Here is a 16115-nt window from a genome sequence, read left to right as displayed (position 1 = left end):
GTCATCTGCTAAAATTTTGTTCATCATGCTGTCTCCTCATTTTCCAATTAGCTTCCAGACCAGCCAGCCTTGATAGTGGCAGAACATCCACTAGTAATAGCAATAACAATGCTTCACTCCATGAAGTCAAAGGTATGCTGTAGGCGAATTTACATACGTGCTTTATTGCCATTATTTTCCCTGTAGGAATTTTTGCTTGAATTGAAAACAAAGCTAAAACAAAAGCAGCAACGCAGCATGCTTTTCTGTAGGTATGTTCATACATCAGCCCTTGTTCCCCAAATCAGGAAAGGATTCAAGTATTTATAGAACTTATACTTTTAATAGATTTTTAAGTGGTGATACTAATATGTAGGTTTCAGACTATTTCAAACCAAATCTTACCCATTTAATGATCTTGCAAAATAAATATTCTCCCCAAATTATATTAAAATCATATATTATTTAACAGATATTGGAGTTACTCTGCTATTTTTCATGTAGCATCCGACTGTCTGCTCACTGCTGCTGTGATGCTATATAGTGTGCAACACAAAGCAGGCAAACTTGGCATATGTACCACCATCCTGGAGAAGTAGCATTCCAAAACTGTTGTTTCTGAACTACGTTGGAGAAAATATTTTCTTTCCATTCCATTTCTGATACTCTGTATAACATAGAACTCATTGGTAGTAAATTAAAATGTGTGCTTTACAGGCAAGAACAGAGGCCTATCTTTAGTCTCTGAGAAAACAGCATTATGTAGACAGAGGTGCAGATCACAAGTGAAGGGTGATTTTTAATTCAAAAGCTATTGTGCCACATTTAAAAAGCTATGAGAGGTAAGTCAGGGGAGTGATTGTTCTGTATTTGATTTGAGCAATACAGGTAACTATGTTTTTCAGTATTCTGAGTGGAATTACTGAGAACCGAATGTGAAAGTGTTCAGGTTTGAGTAAGGTTACAGTGTTTTAACAGCTTTTGTATATTTTGTGATGGAATATTTAATACTGTTTACCCCAAAAGCAGGTGTGGTTAACAATCAAAGCAGACCTCAGAGTCACAGCAGCGGAGAATTCAGCATGCTACATGAACACGATGCTTGGTCAAGCAGCAGCAGCAGCCCTATTCAGTATTTGAAAGGTCATACAAGGTCTAGTCCTGTGCTTCAGCAAAGAACACCTGAGACACTGGATCGTGGTGGAAGATGGATCAAAACTGATTCTCCTGGAAGTGAGGTTGTTACCCTGCAGCAGTTCTTAGAAGAAAGCAACAAAAGTACCTCAAGTGAGGTTAGTTCAAAACATATTTTAACTATGTATTACACCATATAATTTACTCCAATTGACAGAGTTAATAGAATATTTACCACGGTAGAATTGCTTTAGAACTTTGTGGAAACTCTGGTTATGCCTACATTTTGTAGTGTGGGCTGTATCCTGATACACTGTACTTGCTGTATTTTGCTTGACTCTAGGATGCTGAGGCAGATAAAAAAAAAAAGTCAAACTCTACTGCACACAATTATCTGGTGCACTGATGTGTGGTGCACTCCTTAGAATTTAGCTGGAAGACCATAAGCACAAAGAAAGCTTGCTGTTTATCTTCCAGTTCAGCTCTTGTCTTCAGTGGGAGCTATTGTCTTGCATCAACAGCAAAGGAGATACTTTATTTCAGTCCCTGAGGAGAGAATCTTGGTGGTTTCATGTTTACTTACTAACTTTACACCACTGGGCAAAACACCCGGCCTTGGAGCTCTCTGAAATCTAGGAGTAAGATGCAGAGGATGTTATTTAAAATCAGTGCCAGTTTGTTAGAAACACAGAATCACTCTTGTCTCTGCTGCTGTTCTAATTCCTTCATTGCTCACATAGATCTGTCTGAAACCTAGGAGTCTTCTAGACTCTAAGGCAAGGCAGTTACTCTGGCTAGGGCCTATCAAGGGTAAGGACCAACCTCCATCTATTTTAGTTACACAGTTATAATGGAAACGTACAGATTCACATCTGAATTGGAGTAGTCTGTGACTTGAATTTGGAATAAATCCCTGGATTTTTTGGTACCTGCTTAACAATGATGTTGCACCTGTGATCTCTCTGGCAAGATTTGTTTGTTTGTAGTGGTTGTTAGGTTTGTTGTTTGTTTTTCATATGTTTAAAACGTTAGACAGTGTTCTGGAAATAGAACTAAGAGACCACCTGAGTCATCAAGTCTAATCCACTGCTGCTCAGGGATTAGGGAATCCATTTCATAGAATCACAGAATAACTCAGGCTGCAAGGGTCCTCAGAAGTTCTCCCTTTAGCCTTCTTGAGAGCCTTTTCTTAGTGCTTGCATCTTAAAGATTTGTTCCAAATTATTTCCTTTACTGTTTCAAAAAAATGCTGAAGTCTTTAAGTCTATTTGAAACTCATCCAAATTCAGCCTCCAAAGTTCTGTATGCTCTGTATTGTTTTCTGAGATTCTTGTCTTCGTTATTTGAGTATGTGGAGGTGGTAAGCTTTTAGCTCCGTGTTAGCAGTGTAAGTTAAAATGATAGATCATGTGAAATTGCTTAGCAAAGTAGTGATGTCAGGTGCAGACAGCAAGTGGATGAGAAGATGAGCTTGAAGTTCCCAGCTTTTGGCTTTTGCACTGTTTGGTGCTATGGGTGCTAATTCTAATAGCTGTGATTGCCATGATGCCTCGTTTTTAACTTGCTTGTAAGTAACTGTGCAGAAAACTCATGTGTACAATAGCACTTTCAGTTCTAAGATTTTATATTTGGAAGCACTTTCAGAATTGTTCTATGTCCTCAAAGATCAATTAAGAAAAAGTAAAAATTACAAATTCTGCATTTACAATATGTTTGATGTTTTTGACAGATGAAATCGGGGAGTGAAGAGAATCTTTTAGATGAAGTAATGAGAAGTTTATCAGAGTCATCTGAGCTGACAGGGAAGGAAAAGCTGAGAAAGGCATCTGCTGGTTGTGGAATTGTGAGGTCACTGAGCGTAAAAAATCCAGTTGATTTCTCAGATGGACGATCCATTAAACCAGAACAACTCGTAAGGCCCAGCCTTCGTAAAACAGAAGATGCCTATTTCACTAGCTCCCCAATAAAATTTACATCGGGCACTCAAGGGAAGGCCAAATCAGTGAAAGAAAAGATGCAAACAGCTGCATCACAGCGACAATCAAGGGATTGCAATCCTTACGCTACCTTACCTCGTGCGAGCAGTGTGATTTCTACAGCAGAAGGAACTACTCGAAGGACAAGCATTCATGACTTTTTGTCTAAGGACGTTAGGCAGCCTGTTTCTAGTGATCCAGCAACATCCACCGCTGACAGAAGTGCTCCAGCAACATCTAGTGAGTACTCAGCACACCAGTTATCCTCTCATTTTTTTCACTGTGTGGCTTACAGAGTAGATTGTGTTCCACAAAGCAATGCAACTAATACAGTTAAAGCACGTAATTTAGGATGCAACTCTGATGTGCCTAAGACTTCAAGGATGGAAAGGTCAAATTTTTGTGAGAAAACTTCCTTAAGCACAAATATGGTTAATGATAAAGTCAGTCTATCTGGTAGTGAGAACACAGGATCTTTTACTGTGGTGCAGCCATTTTTATCCCTTAACACTGAATTAGTTAGTAATATAAGTGGATTGCCTCCAAGGTCTGCATCAAAAGCTGATCAGGCAAACCTGTCAGTGTTTGTACCAAAAAATCAGGAACAGCCTTTTACCAATCAGAAATCTGCTCATAGGGACCCACAGCCAGCACTAAGTAGTGAATTTGTTCCTACCAGCTGTGTGAACACCAGCGAGGCAGAGTCCCTGCTTCTTGTTTCTGAGGATAATAAAACCGTGTGGTATGAGTATGGTTGTGTGTGATAAGAACACTGCATTATTAAATATGTAATTATGTAGGACACATAGGTGCTCTGCTGAATGTCCACTGGCTTTAGAGAGAATTTCACTACAATGAAAAAGTAACTTCATTTAGATCTGTGGGTTGTTTTTTCTTTTTTTCCTGAGAGCAGTGTACTCAAGCATGTGTTCGAATGTAAAATTGTAACCTCATCCAGGTTTGCATGAAACATTAATTGCACTGTATATATTTTGCATGCTTTATAAAATCTTTATAATGCAAGCTCTATTTTTATTTGTTGTCCATTATAAATATTTTGTTTTTTATCTGTACGTAGCTGAACGCATGTTAAAGCAATTGCATGCTGCACTGCCAGGAATGGCACAGTGAACTACAGCACTGTCAGTACAAAGTCTGTGCCTTTCAGTTCTGCTTGTGCTTCCAGTTTGTCAGTAACATGTTGACTCTGTGTTTGGAGTACAAATACATTTTTCCTTGTTTTTTTTTTTTTAAAAAAGAAATAGCAATGAGAAGAAGCTTTTAGAGAGATTTCAGTTCCTTACTGCCTCCTGTGTGTCACTGTGCACAAGAAACAAAACTTATAATCCAGTAACTCAGTAACTGTCCTGCACAAAGATATGATTCACATTCCATATTAATGTTTAAATATTTTAGTAAGGAATTAGAATTACCATTCACAATTCTAAACCTCAAATGATGATTCTTTGTTAAGAGGTAACAATGGAACAACATGCAGCACTTGCAATGAAAAAATGAGCCTTTCCACCTCTTTCCATTCATATATGTTGTCTTTCCACATCTGGTGTGCAAATGTGGTGCAGGACAGGATGCTGTTTCTCTAGCGATCAGATAACACTGATCTCAGAATCCATGTGTTGTACGGTAATAAACTTGTATTGATTATGGTGGAAATTCATTTTTTCTTCTTAATGTAAGTAACACTCATGTAATAGAAACAAGATGTGTCACAGAGCACCAAAAACTGTTAAATATTAGTGCTGCAGAAGGCAAGTAATTCAGAACTTGCTTACAAATTTAAGTGTATAACTCATTAAGTTCCTGACAAACAACTAAACAGTAAGGTTGAAAAGTGATGTCTCAATAAACCATGGTTTCAAGACACTTCTTGAAACTTTGTAATGATAAATATATGTAAAATATATAAAAAATATACAGTCGTATATATGCATAAAATAATGAATAACCTATTCTGATTTTTCCAATCGAATTTATTTTGTCAGCAGTTTTGTGCCAGTCATGGTGCTGCTGTGGGAGCTGGACTTAAATTCCTCAGTGTTTTAAGTCAGGAGGAGTAGAAGTGATGCAGAAATACAGTTCCTTCAGAGAAAGCAGCAGACATCCCATGTGTTGGTCTCTAAAGTCTCCATTTAATACGTGAGAATTGTTAATAAAATGTGCAGGTAGCTCTTCTACAGACTCACAGGGGTTGGAAGGGACCTCTGGAGATCCCCCAGTCAAAGCTCCTGCTAAAGCAGGCTCCCTACAGCACGCTGCAGGAAAATGTCCATGCAGGTTTTGATTATCTCCAGGGAAGGACACTGTGCCACTCTCAGGTCAGCCTGTTCCAGTGCTTTCTTACCATCAAAGTACAGAATTTCTTTCTCATGTTCAGGCAGAACTTCCTGTGTTCCAGTTTGTGCCTTGTTCCCCTTGTTCTGTCACTGGGCACCACCAGAAGAGCCTGGCCTCATCCTCCTGACACCTGCCCTTTCCATGTTTGTCAGTGTTGATAAGATCCTCTCTTAGCCTTATCTCCAGACAGAGCACTCCTCGGTCTCTCACCCTTTCCTCATAAGGGAGAGATGCTTCAGGCCCCTGATGATTTTTGTGGCCTTCTGCTGGAATCTCTGCAGATTTGTCTTTTTTAAACTGGGGAGTCCAGAAGTGAACACAGTATTCTAAATGTGGCTTCACCAGGGCAGAGTAGAGGGGGAAGATCACGTCCCTTGACCAGTGCTCTTTGTAATGCACCCCAGGGTCCCCTTGGCCTTCTTGGCCAACCTGCTGTCCACCAGGACGCCCAGGTCCTTCTGTGCAGTGCTCCTTTCCAGCAGGTCATCCCCTAACCTGTATGTATATCTAACCTGTATGATGTGTGTGGTTATTCCTCCCTGGATGTAGGACATTTGCCCTTGTTGACCCTCAGGTTCCTGTTCTCTTGCCTGTCCAGGTTTTGCTGAATGACAGCACAGCCTTCTGGTGCCACTGATCAGCTTCCTCTCAGCTTCAGATCATCAGCAGTCTTGCTGAGGGTGGACTGTCCCTTCATCCAGGTTGTTGATGAAGATACTGAGTAAGACCAGACCCAGTACTGACCCCTGGGGAATACCACTAGCTACTCCCTTTGACCAGACTCTGGGCTGCTGATCACAGCCCTCCTCTCATCTACCTAGCTGGTCATGACAAAGGCTACCAGATTGATCAAGCATGATTTCCCTTTGCTGAACCCTTGTTGGCTATTCCTGATAACCTTTCTTTCTTCCACTTTTTTGGAGGTGAAATTCAGAATAAGTTGTTCCATCACTTCCCAGGGACAGAAGTGATGCTGTCTGGCTTGTAGCTTTGCGTGACCTCCTTGCCCTTTTTGAAGACTGGGGTGACACTGGCTTTCCTCCAGTCTTCAAGCACCTCTCCTGTTCTCCATGACCTTCCATAGGTGATAGAGTGGTTTGCAAACCACTTCTGGCAGCTCCCTCTGCACACGTGAGGGCATCCAGACCCGGAGGAAAAGGAGTAGGGGGATAAATGTGTTTGTTAAAGACATTCTGTGGAGCAGACAATTGTTGTTCCAAAAAATAAAGTAGCCCCCTTTTACCATGCTTGCAGGCATCTGTTATTATTGGGCTGATGATTTTTTCATTTAACTGTTGCTCACAGTGTGCTGTGCTAATCATTGCTGTATTTTGCCTTCAAATTGTTTCACCTTTCAAAACAGAAATAACAACAACACAACCTAAAATCTGAAGAAGAATCTTAATTTCATACCCATCTTAGTCTTCACTCTTAGACATTGTGTTCTGATCTTAAGTCTCGTCGCTCATCTTCATTTCTGTTAATTCAGAGCTGTGTTTGAATTAGCTTTGAGAACAGTGTTATCTGAAGCAACGTGCATAGTATATGCTGGGAGTTATTTGGGGAATTAGAGAAAATCTTTGTAGCATTGCCAGTACTTTGTGTGAACTCATTCTGTGTCTCCAGTATCTGTTCTTCTTAACTGATTGCAAGGTTGTGCCTCTTAGCAAAGCTTTTTTATGATCAGAACAAGGTTGGTAGCTAGAGGCAGGATCTTCTGTTTAGATCCAGTTGTCACTGTTTGAGAAATTGGTAAGGTTTCAGATGTGCTGTTAGCTCTTGTGTGGAAGCCTTACCTTGTGAGACTGTCACAACAGTGAAAAATAGCAGTATTGTCTTCAGATACCTGCTTGTTATGAAACTTACCTGCACAAGCACTAGTCCCCAGTTGTAATGAGTGATTGTAATGAGGGAAGCCAGTCTAAAGAGAAATTCTAAAGGTTCTTCCCCCATGGAGTGCAGTTAAAGCTTGCTTTCAGTGGAACAAAAGAAGCATTTTTCCAGCCGCTGCCCGTGGGGCATTTCAGTTTGCACTGCTTGGTTTATTCCCACAGCGCTAAACTTTCACATACAAAACCAGTCTGATAGTGAGCGTTTATACCTGATACGTAATGCTTTGTGGCCTGTGTTTTGCATTATTCTGAAGAGGAGGGAGCAGCACTGAAACAGCTGCTTTCACTAAGACAAAAGGCTTCAGAGCAGCTGAAGTTGGCTGGTGTCTGTATCCTTACAGACAAGGAGTTCTGACAAATGTTGTCCTACCCAAGCTAGGGTTTGCATTCTTCCATAACCTTGTAATGAATTAAATCTCAGTTCTGAAGATGATGGTTACTGTGCTCCTGTTCTTGCTCCACTGGGCTCACTGCAGTAGGAAGAGCATGCTCCTGGGCATTTTGCAATGTCTCTGGAAAAAATATGTAATAAAAGTTGTTAGTTTATGAAAGGAAATGAATGTTCATATGTATAAAAGGAACTGCTATGTAACTTAATATAGCTTTTTATAAACACTTCTTGGTCCTTACATGCTAGCAGTACATGTGTCGTGGATGTCAGTGTTGGTTTGTGCTCCAGGAGTAGAAGGAGCTGTGAGATTGGTTACAGATGCAGTCATTACTGCTCCTTGGCCATCGGGGTGGCTGACTGTCAAACACACAGTGCACTTGCTCGTTTCCTGTCCCTGCTGCCTTTAAAAATAGGATGGTAGAACTCTGCATGGTCATTGTAGACACTAAGAGGTGGCTGCCAGCCAAAAAAGGGGTGGTTGTTCAGGTTCGATGATTTGCTTGCCGTTAAGCGTTTGCTTGATGCTTTGCTTTGAGAGAATAGCAAACTAAGATACTGCATTTTGCACGTTCAAGCTGTTGCATGCAAAGATAATTTCCTGCTTAGCAGGATTAAATGTGAACGTTTCTGTAAATGTGTACCAGGCCGAAGAAAAAACAAAAAGGAAAAGATGAGTGAAGTTCTCGATGAGGTTGTCAGCCCTGATAAAAGATGATATTGTTTTCTCATCATACAGGCAGAGTTACAGGTTTAGTTTATATAAAAGTTGATTAAAAAGATTGTGGCTTTGAAAACTGTACCTTATTATTCTGAATGCTAAGATGAACTGTCACTGAGTAGGCGCTTCGTGAGTTTCTTCTGTCCCTCTCCTCTGTTCTCTCCAAAAACTCCAAATGTTTTTATATCCTTTTGCTCTACTAATAAGTAGAATGTATGTATGCATGAGGGTTTTTTCTTGTCCTGATCAATGTGATGAATAATATGAAATGCTTTTCTCTGCAGATGTGGAAGCTATCCCAGAAAGCAGAAATTCAAAATGCAGGTCTAGGGAGCAACAAAGCTCCTAACTCTATTACCCACTACATGAGATGTGGGCCAAGTGGTGAGTTTTCTGCCCAAAATGTAAATGAGATTAATTTCATTTACAACAAACTAACAGCATTACGTGTAAGAACAAGCGCACAGCATTAACCAGATGTAAATACTGCTTGCTTAACTGGCTTTATCTTGCTTGTTAGTTAAGCCAGAACGTGTTGTTTTAGTGCAGTTATTTTGCCTGTGGAAGTAGGGGACTGCATCCCACTGAGCCTTTCTTTTGCCTGTAAAAATGCCATTTATTTTTAGTTTTCAAATTTCTCTTGAAGGAGAAAGTACAGCGAAGGCAAACGAAGCACTAATACTGAAGTCAGTTCTTAGAAAGGGACAGGTAAATCTAAAAGAGCAGTTAAAACAATTTCGTTTTGCCAAGTTTTCCATCATATAAGAAAACGGCCTTTTGGTAAAGCTTGTCTTTGGCATTCTGTCCTCCTTTTGATGTGATCAGAACATCCTTGATGCGTGCTGTTAGTGCTGTTAGTGACTTAACTCTGTATTTTATACTTCTGCGCTTAAGCCTTTCTTATGTTCTTTTCTCTTTCTACCTTTCTGCCTTTCAACACAGAGAGAAAAGTGTCCTTCAGTGTCTCAATATGAAGCCTTTATTTCTGAAGTAAACAAGACAGCAACTGTAGGAATCATTAATAAATATTAAGGGAATTTTTTACGTTCTTCGTGACTAGAGCAGGCAAGAAATAAAAACCTACCTACCTTCCTTCCTTCCTTGAATCAAGGAGCTCTACTGGAGTCTGCTGCCGAAAATTTGTAGATGGTCTTAGGAATTATTGCACATTGCACTGTTAAGATCTACTGAATAAAGGACAGTTCTCATCTCCCTAAGGACCAAGAATTTTAAGGTCTCAAGAATTACTCCAGGAAAAAAAAAAAGCAAAAAACTTCTTTCTGCTTCTGTTTATGAAATTAGCCACTGATTTGCTTAAGCTTCTGCTAATACTTAGCCAAAAAAGCCCAACCCATAACTTGCAGTTTATATTTACTTCTGTAAATTTAAAATAAATGCTGTAGTATTTTGTTGAAAGCGACTGTATATACAGACACAAAGACCTCTCAGCTTACTGGCACTTCCCTGCCTTATCTGTTAGCATAATCTGCATGGAATGGCTCTTACAAGGTTTATGCTGATTTCTTTTTGTTGCATACTGCGGGAAACAATTGTTTACATACATGAAAACATTTGATAACTAACAAATGTGGGGGCTCATGGGATAATCGTATGATATAGGAAATGTTTGTGTTCTTCACATTCCCGAGTTGTTCTGCATATCTGTGTTCAGATGTTTTTGACAGGAAATTGTCAGGTATGATTTCTCTGTAACTTTTATTTCAGCGTAAGGCTGTGTTCAACAAATGGCACTTCCAGGAGAGGGTTGTGCTGCCATGTTTTTGTACTGACTGATTTCTTCTTTCATTGTTTGTCTTCTGACATGAGTTGATTGCAGCTTAGGTGGTTTCTTGATGGCAAAAAAAGAAAAAGAAAAAACGAAAAAAAGGGAAATAACATGTGTGCATTTCACAATCAATTCCCCTTTAAGGTTATCTTGTATTAGTAAGATACATTTTGTTGGTTACTGACTTACATTAAAGTCAACAAGTGTAATTGGTACATTCGGTGGTTGTCTCGGAAGCATTTGCAGTGAGCTCAAAGGAAGTGTACCTGAACTTAGAAGCAGATTTAACATTACTGTAATCCTTTTTTATTTCTAAACAGTAGGCACATTCATGTTTCTGTTCTCAAGGGTTAAATTAGCTGTGTAACCTCATGCCTGATCTTCCAGTGCAGCTCTCTGTTCACGTAAAGTAAGCCTGGCTCAGTCCTGGAGCTGCAGTGCTTGTAGGAGGATCACGCTGCTGCTCAGACTGCCATACGGCCACTGCAGCTCCTTTCGCTTCCTCTTTTTTCTTGAGGCGTACAGGTTTTGCCATGTATGAAGTCTCAAGCTTTCAGGGACAATGGGAACAGAATCATTTTCCACCTGAGAGAGAACGCAGTTCCACGGATTTAAAACGTACTGGCAAGTTGTTTCTTATTTTACAGAAACTTTGTCAAAAAGGAAAAGAGAAAAAGAAAGTTCAGTAAGTTTAGAGTTGGAAATTTTCTCCTTTTATTTTCCTGAAAGTGACTTCCTTCTGAAACTCTTCTTTATGATGGAGTGTGTTACAAGATCTCCATCAGAGTCTGGCAACATAAATACCTTGTTCAGCCTGAGTGTTTTTCCACAGAGAACTTACAGGTTTTTTTTTTCCACTTGAGTGAAACTAGGACAAACTTTGCAGCTCTACACCTTAGAGGAGTTTGATTTTTTTCCTCTGATGATGTTTCTGGTATTTAAATTCATTAGCTGAATTTCAGCATGAACTCATACAAGTGTCTCATTCCTGTCCCCTTATTCTCAGTGCCAAGATTTCCATTGCTGCCTGCAGAGTGTTGCCATTGTTCAGTGATTCCAGGAGTGACCTGAAGCCCAGAGCTTTCCTGACATCCAGTTCCACAACATTTTTTGCAGGCAGTCTGAGGTCAGTTGCACGTGGAATAACTTCCCGTGCTGTAATTGATAGCACAGTCTTGTAGGGAAGGATTCGGGGTGCTCCAGGCTGCAGCGACAGCTTCCAGGTGTCACAGGCCGTACTGCAGGCACTGCTGTGTCCCTGTGTGCAGTCAGAGCTCAGGTATTACCGAGGTTCTTCCTCAATACAAAGTGAGCCAGAGAGGAGACCCCTGGTGTGCTCTCAGAGAAAATTATTAAGCAATAAAAACTTGATGTCAGGCCAGCTTTCTCTGTCATTCCCATGCTGCAGTAGAGGCATAGCCATAGGGACCGAAGGAAAACTTGCCTTACAGAGTTTCTTAGCCATAGCTGTTAGGAAAGATAATTGAAATAAGTAAATACTAGGAAACTAATTCTCCATTTTGCTACTCTCAGGTTTGTTTCAGGGCCTGAGCGTTGGTGCGTTCTCCCAGTACCTCTCCTTGACAGCAGAGGACTGATGCGCTTGAAACTTTTAAACCTAACCAGTTCATAGTGTCACTATTTCTAGAACTCAGTGTGTCTTGAATTAACCCATGGTGCCAAGCATTGCTTGTATTGCAGCATCTGTGCAGCTGTGTGTGCTCTGGCGTGCCGCATACTCGAAGACCTGGGAATATTGCCATGGCTGATGTGTGGCACACAGCCAGGCACGTGCAGCCTTTTGCCCTCACTACACGTGGCTGTGTCATCCCTTCATGGGCGCTCCCCTGACTTTTCATTTTTGGGCTCTTTTCATTAAGCTCATTAAGTTGTCCAGAATTTCCCATCACGGCCGGGGTGCTGAGTCACAAATGTGAGAGTTACCACATAACACGTAGGGAAGGTGAAAAGCCTTTGTCCAAAAACTTCGGTGGATTTTCCTTGTTTGGGAGCATTGGTGGGGACGTGGCAGCTGAATTCATCCCACTAGTGCAGGTCAGGGCTGTGTGCCAAAGTGCTGGCTGGTGGCCCTGCACCATTCTTGGCAGGCTTTGAGCTGCTGGGCCAGCATCAGGACAGAGACCACGGGGGAATTTGGTTTGTATTCACCAAGATACACCAAAGCAGCACGCACCAGGAATACATTTTCATTGAGATCAGATCCTAATACTCCCAGTGCTTATTGTGTGAAGACATTTCAGAGCAGAAGAGCAGTCAGGAAGCGCTCTGTACTCTGATGCCTTTCCTTTCCAGACTGGTATAACACCTCTGTAAGGCACCTCATCTTTCCATACCACTACAAACCAAACTATCGATGTAATTCGGGGGCCACCTCCCCTTCTCTGAAACACAGCCTCCCAGGGCGCAGCACAGCGGCTGTGGGGCAGCCCACAAGAAGAGCACATCACTGTTAGCAGCAAGAGTTGAGTTGCCAAATGTGTCACTGTTAGTTCAAGCTTACAGAGTTTGTTTTAATACCGTACAGTGTAGAATTTCCATTTGCTTTGCTGATAGTCTGCTGTTATTTAGCAACATTCCCAACTTTGTCCAAGACATGGTGCAGCCTCATCGGAGCTCACGGATGATTCTTAGAGGTAGATGATAACGTATTTGTAAATAATGCTTTGATATTAATAAAACTGCCTTAAAGGAATGTACCTAGGTGTGAAACAAAACTTAAAAAGCTCTTATTTAAAACTGTAATTTCCTTTACATATTGATTTTTTTTTTTTAATGTTTGCCATTGTATACATTTATTAATGATGTTATTAAAATACCGAACCAAATAATTTTTATCCTTATTTTGTGTATATATATATTGATACACACATGTTCTGGAAACTGATGTTACTGGAAGGATATTGGTGTTCAGTGGTGGTTGTGCTCGGTTGGTGATGTGTTCAGTATTTCTTCTGAAAGGAAACCTATAAAACTGTAGCAGAAATGTTCTGGGCGCTGCGTAGTTTGTTCCGTGCTGTTAATTTGTAAAGACTCGTGTAGCTTTTAATATCCCTTATTTTAATATTATTTCTAAGACACTAATTTCATAGTAAATACGTTAAGAATTCCTGGAGGGTTTGCCAAACGCAGGATTTGGAGCTTTGATTTTGCTTGCTGGTTATTTCTGCTGAAACAAGACTCAGAAGCTCTTCTAATAGTGAAGATAGTTTAATTTTTAGGCTTGCAGATCTTCAGACTTGTGAGAAGTGTAGGAATCTGCTATTGTGCACATCTTTGCAACTTACTATCTTTCACATGTAAAGCTTTTTGGTTTAAAAAACTTGACCAGCTAAATTTACTGCTTTTTACTCCCCCTTTTGGAAGTGATAATTCACGAGTGCCACAAGGAATAAAGGGAAGGGAGAGTGGCAGTCAGAGGACACAACAGATTTCACTTTTAAAGGTGCAGAAGGCTGCGTTGTATCTGCCTGTGTTAGAAGCGTGTTTGTCAACCTGGAGTTCATTGATCAGCTCACTTAAAAATAAAACTGGGGGGAAATAAACTCTGATGGTGTTCCTCAGCTCCCAGAGCTGTCTTGGCCATATCTCGTGAAACTGAGTCAGTTTCCTTGTGTATTTAAAATGTCCCCTTTGTCGTTGTTAGTAGTGCATCCTGTAGCAAGATGCAGTAGCAAATGCTAATCAGTACCACAAGTCCTTCTGTGGTTTTCTTCACTCTTCCTTTTTTTCCTCTTCCGTTTCCACGTGTGCTCGTCCTGCTGCTTGCCTTTGGGCGTTTTTCTCACACCACAGCCATCTTCATCAGGCAATATTTAAAAGCCCTTTTACCTCTCATCTCCAAATGTTGTTCCTGGCTCTGGGTACTTGTGACCAGTTTGGCTGCTGGACTTCATGGACTTTCTGCTTAAGAAAGCGTTGGAGAGGGGTTTTACTCATTTAGAAAGGAGAGAGGAGAAGTAATTTCATTAGGAATTCAATGTTGAGAACTGGTTCCTGTGATAGCATATACTTTTCTGTACTAAATATATCGCCTATCCTAAGCCAAATCAGACTCCCCACAGCTTTTTGAACATCTGGACATTTGTGTGTTCGGTTCCCCATCTCCCAAAGGGAGAAACTCAAGTCTGTCTGCTGTCACACCCTTCTTTCCACTTACATGGCACTTGTTACAAGGGTACAGTGGAATAGGGAACATGCTCACCCTCCACAGGTTGATGAGCCAGAAGAAATTGTGCACAGAAGCTAATCCTGTGCCAGGTGGTATTTTCTTTTCTCCCAGGAATCAGCAGGAGATGCCACACCCCTGCAGGAAGCTGTGTTATTCCTTAAAGCTCTTGTCCTGGCTATTTGCACTGCTCCCTGTCTGCTCTCAGTTCTCCTTCATGCTCTGCCACTTTTGTGGAGGCACGCTGTCCTAATGGGCTTAACACAGAAGGCTTAATGATTAGTTCCCAAAGGGAGGAGACTGTGAAATGAAAACACAGCTAAAAATGTAGACAATCAAGTACAATTGCTGTAGTGCAACTAATTTTCTATTTTCTAGATGAAAATTAAGAAATAAAAGCAACAGAGCAGGAGAGAAATGGGTACAGGTGAGAAAAAAAAAAAATCCAGACACTTCTGTACTGCGTATTGATAGTTTAGACCTTTTAAGTTAACTTGTTATTACTAAATTATGTTTAGACCTTCAAGCCCAGTACCACACACAGTTCTACTTCATGCATTTTATTATTTATATACTGCCTTTTCATCCTGCTGGATGCTGGCAGATTGCAAACAGCTCAAGAATATTCTGCTGAATTTTCAATAACCTGAGCGTAGTATTTTTTCCACCGAGTGTTACAGTGTACAAAAGAGCAGGTCTGTTTTTCCAAGCTGTATTTATCACGAGACTCCCACCGGTTTTACGCTATAAAATCAATGCCGAGCCACGCAAGCCTATTTAACATCTTCATCAAAATGTACAACGATTGGATCGTGACCCGTCGATTTCACAAACTTCAGGAAGTCCTCGGGGCTTAAGCCCATGGTGGCACAGTTTGTCATTGGATGAAAATACACCTTTTCGTGGCCGCCCTCCAGCAAGCCGGCATCCAGCACAAGCTTCACGTCTCCGTGGTCGCAGAACAGAGCCAGCGGTGTGGCACAGCCTTGGCCCACCTGTAGCTTCTCCAGCATGGCTTTCTCATCGGCGAATCTGAGGTTTCCGCTTCCCAGGCCAAGTTTTTTTGCCAGGTGGTTTAAATCCACCTGCCTGTCGTGCAGGACCGTCACCAGCCAGAACCCTTTCTTCTTTTTGTCTTTAAGGAAGAGGTTTTTACTGTGCCCTCCTTTCATGTGTCGGACGTGGGCCATCATTTCCTCAACAGTGAACACCTGGAAAACACAGTAAGCGGAGCGTGAGGCTGCGCCCCGCGGGACTCCCGTTGCGCGCTGGCAGCTGTCCGTAGTTAAACACTTAGAAAATACCCAGTGCGATGCTCAGCCTCAAAACCGTACCCTTTAATGAAGAAATTTTAACACGAATAAAATGACGTGCTGCTCCCGCCGCCTCTCTCAGTCACTCTGTACATGCAGCGGGTGGGTTGGAAGGGACCCCAAAGCCCCGCCCGTGCCGAGAGCTGCCCGTCCCCCGCCTCACGCAGCCCACAGCCCATCCGCGGCCACGGGCACGGCTTTGGGCAGCACTGCCGGAGAGCCTCGACGCGGGGCCCCACCTCCGGGTGTTCCGCGGTGGTGGCGGCGATGCCCAAATCCCGCAGTCTCTGCTCCAGCGCCTCCCGCAGCCCCGGCTCCGCCGCCATCGCCGCCCCTCACACCACCCTCACTCTCTCGCCCGCCAGGCGCGGAGAACCGCTAAGGC

General features: G+C 41.7%; 2 protein-coding genes across 13 annotated transcripts in view; one reads left to right on the top strand and one right to left on the bottom strand.

Annotated features, from left to right (window-relative positions):
• CCDC88A (coiled-coil domain containing 88A) overlaps positions 1 to 10446 on the top strand; it is a 71010-nt gene extending 60564 nt beyond the window's left edge. For 4 of the 12 annotated variants that reach the window (XM_042812142.1, XM_042812184.1, XM_042812158.1 and 1 more), the window contains 3 exons: positions 52 to 132; positions 1006 to 1271; positions 2843 to 4112. In XM_042812142.1, coding sequence (XP_042668076.1) covers positions 52 to 132; positions 1006 to 1271; positions 2843 to 3853 — 1358 coding nt within the window. In that variant the 3' untranslated portion in view covers positions 3854 to 4112. The other 8 variants (XM_042812234.1, XM_042812225.1, XM_042812206.1 and 5 more) reach the window with 5 other exon arrangements.
• Positions 10447 to 14765: 4319 nt separating this feature from the next.
• On the bottom strand, positions 14766 to 16098 carry LOC122156939 (prolyl-tRNA synthetase associated domain-containing protein 1-like). Its single transcript, XM_042812244.1, has 2 exons — positions 15970 to 16098; positions 14766 to 15628 (listed from the first exon to the last, which is right to left on the bottom strand). The coding sequence occupies exons 1-2, from the start codon at positions 16054 to 16056 to the stop codon at positions 15191 to 15193; spliced, it is 525 nt and encodes a 174-aa protein (XP_042668178.1). The 5' UTR covers positions 16057 to 16098; the 3' UTR covers positions 14766 to 15190.
• Between the last annotated feature and the right edge of the window lie 17 nt (positions 16099 to 16115).

Source organism: Centrocercus urophasianus, unplaced genomic scaffold (genome assembly GCF_019232065.1).
Source record: "Centrocercus urophasianus isolate 14NV4802_14NV808 unplaced genomic scaffold, USGS_Curo_1.0 seq_10, whole genome shotgun sequence".
Taxonomy (NCBI): domain Eukaryota; kingdom Metazoa; phylum Chordata; class Aves; order Galliformes; family Phasianidae; genus Centrocercus; species Centrocercus urophasianus.
This window is presented reverse-complemented; position numbering and strand designations above follow the sequence as displayed.